Source organism: Chelon labrosus (genome assembly GCF_963514085.1).
Source record: "Chelon labrosus genome assembly, chromosome: 17".
Taxonomy (NCBI): domain Eukaryota; kingdom Metazoa; phylum Chordata; class Actinopteri; order Mugiliformes; family Mugilidae; genus Chelon; species Chelon labrosus.
The window spans coordinates 13,539,698-13,556,174 of NC_140350.1; the positions used below are offsets into that span (position 1 = coordinate 13,539,698).

The window sequence follows — 16,477 nt, forward strand, 5'->3', positions numbered from 1 at the left end:
AAACACTGTGGGCTTTTCTTTTAGGTGTGTGTCTCCACCCCAGCCTTACAAGTGCTGTCACAAGAGGTGACTGTAAACAAGAGCCGATGTGCTGCAAACTGGAGTGACAGTCTTAATTGTTGAACGTATTCTAAATTCGCTGTTTACATTTCGAGAGATAGATATCAGCATATCCTATATAATCGGTATCGAGTTATGCATTTGACATGGGGTCAGTGGTTGCTCAGTCCTGTCAATAAAAAGGTTCCTATTCCCAAGATGCTCATGAAAATATAGATTAACTGAGGTACTTTGCTGAAGAAAGTGTTTTCTGAAGGTTCAAAGACAGTGTAGGCGCAGGAGCCTACATTACCCACTCGATCCACAGCCAGCAGCTCCACCACAGGCGAACAGCAAGAGGCCGTGTACGACACAAGAATGATGTTCTCGTCGCCAGGATCCGGGCTGGTGCTTAAGGTCCCTTGGCCTTTTCTGATGCCTACATGTTCGATACCCGTCCCATCAGCGCCGTCGGTCACCTGAACGGAGACCTCCCACTGAGATGAGCTGCAGTCTTCAGAGCAGACGGACTGCACACTGAGCAGCTGACACGTTGGCTCAGTGAAATCGGTCACCTATGAGGGGGAGAAAAGTGGATTAAGGCCTGAAATGAAGAGTGAGTCAACTAATAAACACAATGAGAAAAACACTGACTAAGCTGGAGCGATTATTCATTGCCTTAACATTGTTAAAATGTCATTTTCAAATGTGGCATTACCGTTGTAAGAACAGTGAAACGCAGCACAACATAATTGCTGTTCGCTCCTCCCGGAGCATCGACCTCAATGGTCAGGGTGACGTCAGTACCAGACGGGGTCTCAAGAGGTGCTGTGATGGTCACTGTACTGTCAGCACTGCTTCCAGCCTCCAGGACTAAAGTAGACTCGTACGATAAGTGGAATTGTCTGCTGTTAGAGGCTTTGATGATGAAGTTTCCCCCTGTTGCTATAGATGTCACAGAGAAGGGTACAGAGAACGGTGTTCCTGGTATCAGGATGCTCTCCGAATCTGCCTAAAAAAAGAGAGTGTTTGTTAAGATGGAGCGCTCTTTTATACAGTGAAGTTTTAGTTGATGCATACTCACTGTAATTTTCACATCAGAAGTTCTGAAGCTGGTGGGTGACTGCCTCTGGAAGACTACCGATGAACTGACGGAGGGAAAATTGTCATCTTGTCCATTAACCCTCACCACAAACTCCACTGACGGCATCTCGCCAAACTGGACCAAGAAGCTTCCATCCGCCTGTTCCACCGCCTCTCCACTAGTCAACTCTGATCCCGTCGATGCGACCAGAGTGACCACTGAGACCGCGGCGGAGTCACTCCCCGTCAGAGACACCAACAAGCAGCCACTGAGACCTTCGCAGAAAAAGAAAAATTCATCATGTTTGGATTGTGTCATGTTTAATAAGCAGATTTACATCATGGCAGTTGTCTTTACCAGCTATGGGACGTGTCTCAAGAGCATCAAATCCTGGGGACGGGTCCTGTGACTCCACAAACTCAAAGAAGAAGTCAACAGGACTTTGACCTGCAAGTTAAAAAAAAAAGTCACAAGGTCACGAGGGGGAAAAAAGGTCAGATGAACACGCAATACATTATTTCACACCTAACAATTTATAGATAATTTTTCTACTATAAAACGACTGCTGCCTGTGAACATATGACTCATGTCTACCATGTTCAAGTCCAAAAGACCCCTTCTTGAGTTATTCGCAACCTCATAAGTGGAAGAGTTTTTTAACGTCCAAGTACAGCACAAAGTTGTGACGTATGTGCTGACATTTCCAGGAATGGTGACTGGCGATGGATGGTAAATTAATATAGTGTCATTTGGTTGAGTTTTCTTCATTTTTAAAAACAATCTATTCCGTAATACTTGTGAGTGAAATGTTGAGTTTTCCGAATGGCGTCATCTTTTCATATTGTTGGGCTCGGTGGCCAACAGGTGGCAACAGTTGCCTAGCAGCAATGTTCTCAGGCCTGTGTTGTAACCACGGGCTGCCAAGCTCCATTCAATGGGAGTATGATTACAGTTGAAAATCACCGACTTAATTATATCTCATCTCGAGTAGTTGTGAAGGTTATTACAGGATATGAGGAATAAGCATGTCCATATTTTTTTATTATTTCTAACTAATGGCCACAGACATGAGATAAGAAACGCATTAACCGAGTGTCTCACCTACAACCTTCAGACTGTAGGGGTTAGTTGACACCATTACTATTTCCCAGACTCCAACTTCTTTTTTTAGCTTCAGAGTCTGGAAGTTTCCCACCAACTCAGATGAAGTGATCAGTGAGTCCGCTGACGTCTCGTCGGTGCTCATCTGAGAATCACCTTCAAACAAACAAATGAACAATCAAATGTCTTTTTGTTCGTTTTTTTTTTTTTTTTTTTTTAACATTGGTACATTTTCACATAATTGGATAAGAACATAACTACAAACAAACGGCTGAATGAGCGATTGGATGAATGAAATCATCACCAAACAGTTTATTCTTGTGGCAAATAAAATCTTCTATATATATCTTCTCATTTGTCTTAGAATGACCATTTTATAAATTGAAAAATCTGTGAGTGGATGAATAAAATTAATTTGCAGTTCATTGATGAACATTTAATATGATAACATTTTTATGACAAATGTTTACTCTTATTTAAAGCCAACTATCAAAGTTGAAAATGACATAATAACGTACTCCTGCAAGTTGTGCACATAATGCCTTAACAGTGGTTGACATTAAGACAACAGATTCAGAAATACAGAAATACCTGTGGGGCTGTTGACCGTGAAAGAGAAGGAGCGGCCTGTGATGTAAACTGTAGGATTTTCTACTGTTTCATCAACTAGAAAACTGAAGGTATCATCTGTTCCAGGTTTCCTGACTGCCTGAAGAAGGGTCACCTGGGGCGATTACAGTAGATTACATTAAGCAGCTGAAATCTTTGACTTGCCACCACTAGCTAGTCATGAGATCATTGTGACGTTACCTGAGAGGAGCTGGTGGACTTGACTATGAGGCTTGTGACCGCAGGAAGTTCACTCGTTGTGACTTCAACAGCCAGACCTCCTGACACCTGAGCCAGGTCTCGATACAGCTGGACATCGGCTGCTGATATCCTTGTGGTTTGTTCATCGATGCCCCGTCTCCGACGACTGCCCACCACTGTGTCAGTGATTATGAAGTTCACCTGGAAAGATGACAGTAGTAAAAAACATTATTATTACCACCTTTATTGCGTTACAGATTGACTATACTTTATGATAAAAATGATTTGTATCAGCAATTAATCTGCAGGTCGTTTTTCAATAAAATGTCAGAAAACTTGCTGGGTCACAATAGTGGAGGAAAAGCAACTCTTGAACTAAAAGGAACAACAACAACAAAAAAAGCTATTGTATTAATTGACAATTTGTTGCAAGTGTACAGTTGGCCACGTTGGGGCACAGGTTGGACTACGGGCTGTGAAACACCAAGCCATTTGCTATGGGCTGTCTTTGACTCAAGTCTGGTGGTATATCCAGCCTTGTTGGGACTAGTCGGCCCCCTGACATTAATTCATTCGTTAATTTTCTGTAACCGCTTGTCCTCTGGAGGGTTGCTGGGGTGCTGGAGCCTATCCCAGCTGTCATTGGGCTAGAGGCAGGGTACACCCTCGACAGGTCTCCAGTCTATCACAGGGCTAACACAGAGAGACGGACAACCATTCACACTCACACCTACGGCCTATTTTGAATCACCAATTTGAGCATGCCTTTGGACAGTGGGAGGAAGCAGGAATAGCCGGAGAGAACCCACGCAGACACAGGGAGAACATGCAAACTCCACACAGAAAGGGGACCACAGAGAAAAACTCTAGACCAACTAGTCAGGAGAGGCCTGCCCTGTAAGACGGGACGGTTTAAACCACTTTCAAGCTTCCTAGGTTCTTAGCTAATCCTTGCTCCCCCAGTTTCCGGTACAGACACAGACTACTGCCACCTGCTGGTATGAAGAGTTATTTCCTCTCATGCATGTGCAGTATGTGCTGGCTGGTCATTGGCTGTAATCTTTGCGTGTGTGCAGCTTTTTGATTCCGACACAGGTGTCATAAGGCAAAGTCACAGTCTGCCTTTACTGACGGTAGTTCTTTAATGTCAGTTTGATGTGTCCAGGGGTTATGACTTAGCCCTATCTGTGTAGGTGTGGCTACAATCAGCTAGGTAAGTGCATGCTTCCATGGCTGACAAAAAAATACCAAGGATACATGTGATCAAAGTAGCTACTTACCGCTGTTTGCGTCACCTCTATGAGTGCTATCACGGTGCTCTTCAGGTTTTCGTCTTTAGCAGGTGCATCCGTGAAGAGGAAGATCTCAGAATTTGAATGAGCGCTTGTTAAAGCCAGCTGCATAAGGGGTACAGGATAGCAGAGATAGTTTACATTTACACTAAATACACATCAGCTTTAGAAATAGTCAAACACAGGTCACAGCTTCAGCACCTGAAGCCCAGAAAGACTCAGTTCTGCTTGATCTCCTCCTCCTGCTCCATGTAGTGACTGAACAGCTTTCGTGAAGTCTGCTGGGTCTGTAGTCTTTTTCAGCGGCCCGATTTCTGAAGTTCATTTAACAACAAGAGTGAGTAACATGTTCCACGACATCCATCTGACAGAAGAAGTACGTTTTCACAAGACAAACTTGTAGCAGCCTAAAAATCCTACCTGGATCATTGAAAGTTACAAGAATATAACCCGAGGGCATGTCCTCTATTTCCACTTCGCTGTTGACAACATCCGAAGTGATGGTTTTCACTTTTTCAATCTCATCCTGCATGCTCTTTGTGGTGTCAATGACAAAACAAACAGCTTGACTGGATCCTCTGGAGATTCCCACCATCCTGACACAGGGAGTGAGATGGATAAAACAAAGACGTACACCTCCTTACACTCCACAAGTGAAACATGCAGAATGGGTTTCATACTCTAAGAACTTCTCGTCGCCGACAGCCCCTCGAACGTCCTGTAGCAGCTCCATGGTTGCAGAAATAGCCAAATGCGCTGCTTTAATGTGGATGTATCCATGGCTGGAGTCCAAAGAGTCTTTATTGATCCCACCTTTAGGATTTATTATACCTGTTGTACCAGGTATTTCTCCATGGAGGCATTTGCCTTTGCAACAAACAGGAGAGAGAAAGATTATAAACACTTTTTCCTTTTTAATGACATCAGGCCTTTCTAAGGTGAAATATTTTCTTTTATTCCTACAGATCACTGTGTGCCATTAGTGAAGTGGTTTTGTGGAATAAATGGATAAAGTGGCACAAATACTCAAAGTAATGTACAAGTACCTCAAGATCATTCTCAAGTGCATTGCTGAACATGAAACACACTGCAAACCATCTTGTTGCATTGTGATGAAAAGTCTGATAGAATGAATGATTTACCTTCGGGAGCTGGCTCCAAGATAGCAGAGTAGCCAGAGGTCAGGATGTCCTCTTCTAAGATGTCCTCTAAGATGTTGTTCGTGCAGTCGTCTCCATCACAGTCGCGACATGTCGCTCTGCTTTCATCTGGGAAAATGAAAACATTTTAGGTAATGATTTCTTTCGTTAAATGCTTTTACTCAAGCCACGTGGGACTGTGCCGCCGGTTTGTTAACACAGACATCACTTTCCAGACAATCTCTTTACCTGCTAAGTTACCGATGCTGGTGCCGAATCTGAGCAGATTGGAGTTTGTCACTGTGTTCCCCAGCTCCACCCAGTTGCTGTGAGAGTAGAAGTCCTTCAAAGTTGATAAAAGAAGAGTTAATAATCCATCTTTTAAACTGTATAAAGGGTTTACAAAAGGGTTTGCAATACATTTTTTTAAACGCGTTTTAAAATGATGATAAATACCTGTAAAGGATGTAGAATCTCTCCCAGTTTCTGCCTCGCTGCCTCATAGTTTTCCTTGTTGATGCTGGCTTTGACAGCCAGTATTCCCTCTGCGACCATTTTCCTTCCTTCAGTAAACGCCTCACTGTCAAAGTGGGGGCCTGAACTTAACAGATATCGAAAGTCCACACGAATATTCCTCTGTATTATGTATTTTATGGCTTGTCTAAAAGTCTTAGAGGATTGCGTTGCGCTGCAGGCTTCAGCGACAGCTCCTGCAGTGAGAATCTATAAACACACAAAATCAAATCATATTAACTCTGCCTTAAATGATGCCCTGATTTATAAAATAGCTATAAAATAGTAAAATAGCTTCACTAAAGTGGATTCGTACATGAAGAGTGAAGTCTCTCCCTTCAGCTTGGGCCAGATCATAGCAAACCTGGGCTGTGACATTTAAAATAGCTTCCTCAGTGATATCCGTGTGAGTAAGAGAGTCTCCTGGAATGATTACAAAACCCAGAGCTCCAGTGGGCAGGAGAAAGAGACACAACGCAGCCAACCCTGAAGGCATCGCTCCTCAACCTATGAGATAGTCTAAGTAGGAAAGAAACAGATGATGATTAGTAAATATGACTCTGATTAACACTTGTATTCTGAAAACCTTTCTATTCAAATGACACAAACGGTTTAAGAACCAGCACTGCAAACCAACTGAATGTAACAAACAAACAAGCACTTCGTAAACAGTCATTTAACTCATTGAAATGCACATTATGTCTTGTATGTGTGAGCTAAAAAATACTAAACTTGACCAAGTAGCAAAAACATTCAGAATCACAGCAAACAAACATCAACACATCAACACAGCAACGATTATGAATTAAAAAAGTACTGACCTTGATGCTGTACCGTGCAAGTTTAGCTTATTGTGTCAAAAACCTGCTTTATAATGGCCCGTGAGAAGGGCGGGGACAAGTGATGAGAGGTCCCGCTCTTTTCAAAGATTCGTCTCATTTGGCTCAACTCCTTTAGAAAGGAGCCCTAACATCATGTCCGACTCTTACGGCTCCCAAGTGGATCTCTATTTGGTATCACTCAGAGGCTTCTATTTTAGCCTAAATTAGCAATTATGAATGGTTTGTTTGGTGGTTTTTCATTCACCGTTTTTACAAAAGCCTTATTTTAATGCAATTTTTTGTACAAAAAATAAATACACCATTACTATATTTTTATCAAACCTTTAAATAAACAACTGAACACAGTTAGTCTTTAGTGCAGGTTGCCATTCAGTAATACCAGAGGCCTCAGCTCAGATGTCCAGTTTTTGCTCAATTCTTAATTTTTTTTGGCCGACCCACTTGCATTTAAATGAACAAACGTTACAAGTTACAGTTGAAAGGAGCACATTCAGTTTTATGATCGGGCCGAGGACGCACGTGACCGCTTCAATCAGTATGTGTAACACACAGGGTAACATGTTATTACCCTGTGTGTTACGACTGGTAAACTAAACCACCACAGTTCATGATGGATAGTATTATTTTAAAGGAGCACTGAATGTACACATGGAGTTCAGCTGCACCCTGCCTTTCCACATTTCAAAAATATAATGATGACATTGTTTGCTTGATTTTAAAGCTTGTATTTGAACCAAACAAGGTCAGTTTCGATTATAAGGTGATCCTCCTGTCACACGACATGGTGAGAAATCTTATTTTAAGGGAGCGCTCCACTGATTTCACACATCAAGTCAGCTTACTCAGTACAATGAGCCAACAAAAAAAAAAAAGTAGTGTAGAAGAAAGTCACAGCAGACCCGGAGAGTTGGTAATTCAATTAAAACGGTTTAAACCACGCGCATAGTTAAAAATCCCTATCGACGTGTGTTGACGTAAACAGTGATATTATCACTAGGGCACTGGGACGCACTGCACTCTTTCCCAGCCTGATATCTGAACACTTCAGAGACATTTCCAACAATTCTCAGGATGTTGTGGTTTCAGAACAACATGTCCACATATTATCAAAGACGTTCACTTTTCATCCCTGAATCTACCATATAAGTCCCTCATGGGAGTTTCTGGAATCCCAGACTTCATCTGTACATATGGGAGCAAAAACCCATTATATCTTTAATGTGAAAAATTCTCCCATGACCCCAAACACTTATGTACTGATGATAAAAGTACACACGTATTCAAGATCTATGATTATAAGAGTAAGGTTGTAAGTGTAATGTAAGTGTGGCCTAACATACATATAACGTATAACTTGTAAAAAGTAAAATCATCATAGTATTTGCAAAAAGTCTCCATGTAGGTCGATGTGCATTATCTCTGCATGGGGCAGTAAACATAGTCCTCTCATACTTCAATACTTCAGCTGATGGGTTAAGTTCTTACTTAACCCGGACAATACTCTTTCCTTTGCACTGGAATCCTTGGTTTGACCGTCTCTTCCTCGTCTTTGGCTGTACCAGAAACATCTGGATATGGATCATGCTGAGTTTGGGACGAGTTTACAGTGGCTGGTCAGACCCAGGTTGCTCTCTCGCTGCTGTGTTGAGGAGCATCAGGCCTGTGCAGCATTTCTTGTCTCCCAGTCTCCTCCTTGGTCTTTGGTAACCAGCCAGTCACCCTGTCAATGTAAAGCTGCGAAGCGATCTCCGAAACAACACGATACTTTAACACGACATCTTCATATACAGTAAGTTGAAATCAAGAAAACCCTTTCCTAGCCTAAGGCCTATACTTGTTGGCCTCCAATAAACCTGATCTCATTTAAACTTAAATCATATGTTTTTCAGATATGCACGCATGTGTGGAAAAACACAACAAAGATGATAGTGATATTATCACTTGGACCCTGGGACACACTGCCCTCATTCCGAGCCTGATATCTTAACACTTCAGAGACACTTACAACAATTTTAGAACATGTCCACACATTATCAGAGTTCTCTTCAAGGCATTCTCTGGGTAACTCGGTATCCTTGACTCTGCCATAGTAGTCACCCAGTCACCAAGCTTTTTGGAAACACAATAAACTTTCTTTTAAATAATTATACGGAACACATTGACATATTTGGGAAATAAACATAATCTTTCTGTCAGGAAGTTAAGTGATAAGATTGTCCATCAAATGTAAGGCTATAGCTCGCTCCTCATCTGCCAGCATCATGTTATAGTGACTTCATTCAGAGAGATATACAACAGCTACACAATTACACCGGTCACCTTTTACACAAACATGTGGCCTATTACCAGTTTGAAATGAAGTTGAGTTTTATATTTACACATAATCTTCAGAAAGAGTGGAGCCTCATGTTGTGACCTTTACACAGTGTCTGCTGTAACTTGCCAGCTTCTCAGTAACAAATTGTTATGCGTGCATGTGTGGACAAATAGGGTTTTTCCCTCTAAAGATAATGTATATTTTCAGAGATGTCCCAGCTGTCTGTGACGTTTTTTTACTACGGACTTGTGACTTTGTCATAAGAGTCAGAGAGGTTATTCTTTCCTCCACTAGACGGAGCTCTAATCAGTTTCACTTTAGAAAGTTTTTGTTCTCTGTTGCTCTCAATTGTTGTGGAACAATTTGAAGAAAAAAAAAGTTCTCTGTTCAGGGAGTTATGATGATGAATTTATTTGTATTGTTTGAGTAATCACTTGTTGCTGCAGACCTAAAACTGATGCTGCACTGACAAATGCAGACTAAAATGCTGAAAGGTGTTCATTTGGTTTTATATTGCTGATATATGCTTTCAGTGACAGTGTCTCTCTCTACATCTGTTTCTTTTCTTTTCCCGTTTCTTTACACTTAACCCCTCAAAAAATAAAAATAAAACAAAAAAAACACAGTGGATAAACATTTTTTTAAATTTTTATTTTGGCTTGGATGCATTAAGCATTTAAAAAAATATAATAATTAAAATGACATATTCACATAGTCATTGTCTTCATAGCATTACATACCTAAACCCCATTAAGCAATTGAGGAAAGTTTTACATCATTTCCATGTACAATCTAATATCACATATAGTTTATGTAGTCAGATTTACAGACTACTATGTATTTGATTTTTCTAACAACAACAAAAAATGTTTACATATAACTCTGCTCCACACTAACGTGCAGACACTCAGTGTATCCCCAGGAACCCGAGGACTGTGATGCTAATGCAAAGAATTAAAGACTGAACAGCTCTGGTAGACAAAGATAAAACTGCTGCTGCTGGATATCGCGGGCTGCTAGTGGTCACAGTCTGTGTGACCGTTGATCAGGCAGTGTAGATACAGGAGCCTATGTTACCCACCCCATCCACAACCAGCAGCTCCACGTCAGGAGAACAGCAAGACGAGCGGTAAGACACAAGCGTTATGTTCTCGTTGCCGGCTGCCAGGCTGGTGTTCATGGTCCCGTTGCCTTGTCTGAGGTCCACGCGGCTGACACCCGTCCCATCAGCCCCATCAGTCACCTGAACAGAGAGCTCCCACGCAGCTGAGCTACAGTCTTCAGAGCAGTTGGACTGCAGGCTGAGCAGCTGACACGCCGGCTGAGTGAAATCAGTCACCTATGAGGGGGAATGAAGTGGATTAAGGCCTTAAAATCAAGATTGAGTCAACCAGGCTAGAGTGGTTATTCATTGCCTAAATATTTATTGAAATGTAATTTTCAAATATGGCATTACCGGTGCAAGAACAGTGAAACGCATCACAACATAGTTGGTGTCTGTTCCTCCAGGAGCCTCGGCCTCAATGGTCAGGGTGACGTCAGTACCAGACGGGGTGTCAAGAGGTGCTGTGATGGTCACTTTGCCGTTAGCTCTGCCTCCAGCCTCCAGGGCTAAACTGGATGGGAAAGCTGAATTAAAACCTTGGTCATTGGTAGCTTGGATAGTGAAGTTTCCTCCAGGGCCGCGAGTTGTCACAGAGAAGGGAACTGAAAGTGGTGTTCCTGGTACCAGAGTACTTTCTGAATCCACCTAAAACCAAAAGGGAACAGTCATTAAAGGACCACAGGGTTGGAGTGGACTTTAAAAATACATAATATGAGTTTGCATTTGACTTACAGCAGTAATAGTCACAGCAGAAGCTCTGATGCTGGTGGTTGACTGTCTCTGAAAGAGCACTGGAGATGCTTCGGAAGCACTGCTGTTGCTCTGCCCCTTCACGAGCACCACAAACTCAACTGATGGTATAATGTCAAACCGAGCTATGAATTCTCCTCCACCCTGAGCCTCCACGGTGCCATTAACCTGTCCCAACCCTGATGATTCAACCAGAGTGACCTCTGTAACGGTGGCCAAGTTGCTCCCGACTAATGTCACCAACAGGCTCCCATTGACACCTTCAAAGAAAAGAAATACACTCACGTTTTCACCAAAAAATGTGCGTACCATGTGTTCCATGACCTGGATGTTATTATCTTACCAGCTGTAGGACGATTGTCTATAATATCTAACCCTCCTAAGGGGCCCTGCGACACCTCCAAAAAGTCAAACAGGAAGTCGATGGGACTCTCACCTGCACATACAAAAATCAAATCAAATCAAACAAATCAAACAAACAAAGAAAACAAGTTCTGTAGACTAGGCCATGTGACAAATTCTTTTTGGGTGTGCATGGGCAAGCAATTCAACAAAACAGATAATAATAATATTTTTTTAATGTGATTCAGCACATATTCACAGATGTCTCACCTACAACCTTCAGAGTGTAGGGATTTGTTGATGTGGTTCTTATTTCCCACAGTCCCACTTCAGTTCGTAGCCGCAGAGTCTGGAAGTTTCCCACTGACTGGGATGCAGTGATTACCGATCCTGTCGTGTTAGTGCTTTCTTGAGACGCACCTTAAAACAAAACCAGGAGTTAAAACTAAACTGAATTAATATTTAACAATTAAATAACTTTTCTCTTTTATGTCGGCTGTAAAAGATGTAATCACCTGAGGGACTGATGAGTGTGAAGCTGACAGAGCTCCCAGTGATGTAAACTGTGAGGTTTTTTATCGACTCGTCAACTGAGAAAATGAAACTTTCGTTTTTTCCTGAGCTCCTGGCTGCTTGCAGGAGGGTCACCTAAGAAATAAACCAAACTGGTGATAAGGTTGAAATTTATGAGTGCACAGACATTACTGGTAACAGCCAGCGGAGCAGTTTTTGATACCAGAGCGGCGCTCGAGGTCTCTGCTATGATGCTAGTGGCCTCCAGGAGCTGACTTTTTGTGACCTCAATAGCCTGGCCACCTGAAGCCTGAGCCAGGTCTCTGTAGAGCTGGGCGTCTGAAGCCACCATCCGACTGTACTGCTGTTGCTGATTGTCCTCAAGCTGCCTTCGACGACGGAGCCCAAGGACATCGGTAATCATGAAGTTCACCTGAAAAAAAGAAGAAAACATCCTAATATTGTGTAGGTCTCCCCTGTGCCTCCAAAACAGTTGTGACTTTTGGTCCTATGGGTGGAGGAGAGGGCCCTCTGTGGATCATCCCACAGATACTTCATCAGTTTGGGATCTAGTGAATTTGGAGGCCAGGTCAACACCTTGTGCTGTTCTTCATGTTTTCTGAGTTGTTCCTAAACCGTTTTTATGTGTGTGCCTGTGTCAGGCTGCATCCTGCTGGGGATGGCTGCTGCCATCAAGGAGTGTCATTGCTATGGGGTAGGGGTGCCTGGTCTGATATAGGTGCATGATACAAGTACCATCCACATGAGTGCCAGGTCCAAAAGTTTCCCAGCAAAACACTGAATTATCACATTCTCATGTCAGTACTTTGGCTGTTGTGGCTGATCGGTGTATGTTACTGTGAGAAAATGTTGTAATTGTGGACTACTCACCACTGACTTGGTCCTCTCTATGAGTGCAATCACTGAGCCTTTCAGGTGTCCATCTTTAGCAGCCGCATCCGTGAAGACAAAGATCTCAGAATTAGAAGGAGCAGAAGTTAATGCCATCTATAAAAAAAAAAACCAAAAAAAACAAAAAGGATAGTTGAGTTAATTTAATGTCTTAATATCAAATCTCAAAGTCTCAAGGGTCAATGATAATAGAGCACCCGAAGTCCTGAAAGACTAATTTCTGGTGCATCTCCACCACCGGTTGCAGACAGTGAGTTAACATAATTTATGAAGACTTTTGGATCTGAAGTCTTCATCACTGGCCCAAAATCTATCATCAAAAAGAGACACAAGAAAGAAATATGTAAGTATTATATACCTTTTGATTCGGGGGCACTTTTGCTATTTACTAGTACAGCACATTAAAGTCTGATGATTCGTTTCCACTGGGACTTTATCACTCATCACTTCAAAGAAAAAGCTAATCAGACATTATGGGGAATTACATACCGGGATCATTGAACGGTGCCAGAATGTAAATTGAAGGCTCATCTTCTGTTCCAACTTTATTGTTGATTATAGAAGAAGTGACGGTTCTCACTGCTGCAATGTCATCACTCATGCTTCCTGTCGTGTCGACCACAAAACAAAGAGCTTTTCCTTTGGTGATTCCCATCATCCTGAAGGATGAAAGTGGAATATGATCATTCTCATTCACTTCTTTACAGTAAACAGCATAGTAAATCTAACAGAAAGAAGGGGCGTCATACTGTAGGAAGGGTCTGTCACCAGCTGCCCCTCGAATGTCCTCAAGCAGCTCTCTGGTTGCAGCTATCGCCAGGTTTGCTGCTTCAACGTGGAGATATCCATGGCTGGAGCTGGTGGAGTCTTTGTTAATGCCACCTTTGGGCGTAAAGAAACGTGTTGTATCCATTTTACCACCATGGCTGCATTTTCCTGTTCACAATCATAAAAGAGGTTTTTACATATGCTGTAGAAAGTGTAGAGTCAATTGCTTATCAGAAAACTCCACAGACAAAGCACCATACATTTGCCATTATTTTTGTAAAATCATACTAGTTTCAATAATAAAGACCATGTCCAGTTGATGTGAAGACGTTTACCTTCGGGTTTAAAAGGGAGGAGAATACCAAAATATCCTGAGGTGAGTATCTTCTGCGCTAAGACATCCTCCAGGATGTTGTTCCTGCAGTCGTCTCCATCACAGCTGCGACAGGTTGCTCTGCTTTCAGCTGTAGATTAAATGCAACGATACTGACACCGGACACTGTTGGCGGCAGTACATGCAATGCAGTTTAGCATCTGATGTGCAAACAGTAAGAAAAGTGAACGAGATTTTGAAATGCAGCGATCAGCCATAACATTATGATGGAGGAAGTAAAAAACACTGGTTACCCTGTTAACATGGTTCTGATAGAGAGGTGTCAGACACGTACTAACTGTCTAAGCATTGTTGCAGACCATGTTCACCCTTTTACAGAAACATTATTCCCTGATGGCTGTGGCCTCTTTCAGCAACATAATGTGCAAAAATGGTTCAGGAGTGGTTTGAGGAATGTAATGAGTTCAAGGTGTTGACTTGGCCTCCAAATTCCCCATATCTCAGTCCTGTCTAATACCTGTGGGATGTGCCAGACAAACCCGTCTGAGCCAATGGAGACACCACCTCACAACCTGCAGGACTTCAAGGATCTGCTACTAGCCTCTCAGTACCAGAAACCACAGCACACTTTCAGAGGTTCAGAGTTTTTGGCAGCAAGATGGACACAACAGGCTTGACAGTGTGCATGATGTCTTTACCTGCTATGTTTCCAATGCTGCTGCCTTCTCTGATCAGATTGGAGTTTGGAAGTTTGTTTTCCATTTCCACCCAGTTACTGTGACTGTAGAAATCCTTCAGGTTTAAAATGGAAGATGGAAAAAGAAGATTTTTATATTTTAATCGAACTAAACCCAAAACCAGAAATCTTCTGAAAACTGTGCTCGCTGAATGTGTTTTCTATCAGAGGTTAAAGCACTGATTTTTCTAACTACATGTGAGCAGCAGAACAAAGTTTAAGAAAGTTTGGCATTAGCATGATTGCTACTCTCACTGTGTCCATCAACATGACAGCCACAGTTAGTGAAACCATATGACTTTTTTCTTCTTCCTTGGACGCCAGGGAAGTGTGCCCATTTTACAATTTATGTCATACATATAGGGATTTACACACCTGTATCAAATTAAACAGATTCTAGTACTACTGCAAATCTATAATACTTCTGTGGCTATCAAGGTGATAATTATAGAATTTAGAAGTTTGTTTTAGGCTTATCCAATAATTACTCTGAGTATTGTTTTTGGTCTTCATTGACTCCTGGAGGAAATATTTGGCTGTTTATCTGCTAAAAGCTCCACAGCATTCACCAGACACTCTGTAACATTGTTGAGTGGCATGACAGTTGTTTTCTGAGTAACCTCTTCCATGCCACTGACATGTGACCCAGTTTGAAAATGATATTAGAATCCATTTATGTGCTTTTGGCTCCTTGGGTTGAAATGTAGTGTACAGTTTCAAAAACATTAATTACATGTTTTAGAAAGTAAAATAAACTGTAATGGGAATTACCTGTAAAGAATGTAATATCTCTCCAAGTTTCATCGTTGCTGCCTCAAAGTTCTGTCGCTTGTTGCTGGCCTTCACAGCTGATAATCCGTCCGTGATGATCTTCTTTCCCTTTTCAAACTCCTCGTTGTCAAAGTGGTGGCTTGTGCTGAAGACATGAAAAACGTCTACCTGCCAGTTCTTTTTTTTGATCAAGCAGATGGTTTGGAGGAAACTCTTGGTCGATGCTTCACAAGCAGCTGCAGTGGACTCAGGAGTAAAAGGCTGTGGCTAAACACATACACACAAAAATACATTTATTGCAAATGTAAGTTACATGTATTCAGATCATAGAAAGATGTTCAATTTGGTTTAAGCCTTACAGGAAAAATGAAGTCTTTGCCTTCGGACACAGCCAGAGAATGGCACACCTGCACAGTGGTATTTAAGATGGCACTCTCAGTGATCTTCTGATGAGTCCAAGAGCTTCCCCATATATCAAACCCGAGAGCTCCAGTCTGCAGAAGCAGGAGACACAATGCAGCCAGGCCAGACATCGCTGCAGAAAATGAGGCAAGATTAAAATATGTATTGTTTATGATAAGCTGCACAAGGTAAAGAAAATAAGGCTCATAGCCCAAACTGAATTAACTGAATGGTAATTGGTATGTGCTTGTATCATTTCACATGAGTATGCTGCTGCAAAGCGTTGCAATGTTATGGTTAAATTGTTAAAACTTGTAACGCAAAGCTTCGGATGACAAAAGCATCATCTAAGTGTTTTTCAGAGTGTTATTAGAGACACCTCAGACGATTAATGGTAGTGGTCATAAGGGTCTGATCTAAAAATGTCTGTGAGGAAGTGCCAACTCCCTCACTGTTTACCGTTTATAATTTTAATTGTTTAACTGATTTGCTATGTTGGATGATACGGATAGAGCATGGACATCTTAGTTAAATGTATTCTTAAAATAACTGAAATAAAGAATAGTGCAAGACAGACAATGTGGTTTGTCACCTGGTTCCAGTCCTTTGTGCTTCTGGGCATGGGCATAAAGAGGAAGCACGCCTACCCTTTTATGGAGAGTAAAAGGAGGCGGGTATCGTTTTGATTGGAAGATAAAATGGGTGGA

The 16,477-nt window shown here is 41.9% G+C and overlaps 2 protein-coding genes across 2 annotated transcripts; both read right to left on the reverse strand.

Annotated features, from left to right (window-relative positions):
* Positions 1-64: 64 nt before the first annotated feature.
* LOC311502166 (von Willebrand factor A domain-containing protein 7-like) lies at positions 65-6,326 on the reverse strand. The gene is made up of 14 exons (XM_084564293.1): positions 5,922-6,326; positions 5,715-5,808; positions 5,394-5,594; positions 5,007-5,193; positions 4,747-4,922; positions 4,528-4,640; positions 4,315-4,431; positions 3,035-3,235; positions 2,816-2,948; positions 2,225-2,380; positions 1,481-1,570; positions 1,229-1,398; positions 758-1,051; positions 65-614 (listed from the first exon to the last, which is right to left on the reverse strand). Exons 1-14 carry the CDS (start codon positions 6,018-6,020, stop codon positions 213-215), a joined length of 2,433 nt encoding a protein of 810 aa, XP_084420419.1. The 5' UTR covers positions 6,021-6,326; the 3' UTR covers positions 65-212.
* Positions 6,327-9,840: 3,514 nt separating this feature from the next.
* On the reverse strand, positions 9,841-15,901 carry LOC311502167 (von Willebrand factor A domain-containing protein 7-like; the record flags this gene model as incomplete). Its single annotated transcript, XM_084564294.1, has 15 exons — positions 9,841-10,476; positions 10,594-10,887; positions 10,975-11,252; positions 11,336-11,428; positions 11,605-11,754; positions 11,850-11,982; positions 12,071-12,280; positions 12,739-12,855; positions 12,957-13,069; positions 13,249-13,418; positions 13,509-13,695; positions 13,863-13,991; positions 14,560-14,653; positions 15,369-15,635; positions 15,728-15,901. 15 exons carry the CDS (start codon positions 15,899-15,901, stop codon positions 10,183-10,185), a joined length of 2,703 nt encoding a protein of 900 aa, XP_084420420.1. The 3' UTR covers positions 9,841-10,182.
* Positions 15,902-16,477: the final 576 nt, after the last annotated feature.

Excerpts from the sequence above, each read along its gene's own strand:
- LOC311502166 (XM_084564293.1), bottom strand. The coding sequence starts at position 6,020 with ATGGTCGCAGAGGGAATACTGGCTGTCAAAGCCAGCATCAACAAGGAA. Across the intron at positions 4,432-4,527 it reads TGAGTCTTTCTGGGCTTCAG|CTGGCTTTAACAAGCGCTCA; the intron begins GTGCTGAAGCTG and ends CCCCTTATGCAG. Across the intron at positions 3,236-4,314 it reads TAGAGGTGACGCAAACAGCG|GTGAACTTCATAATCACTGA; the intron begins GTAAGTAGCTAC and ends TCATCTTTCCAG.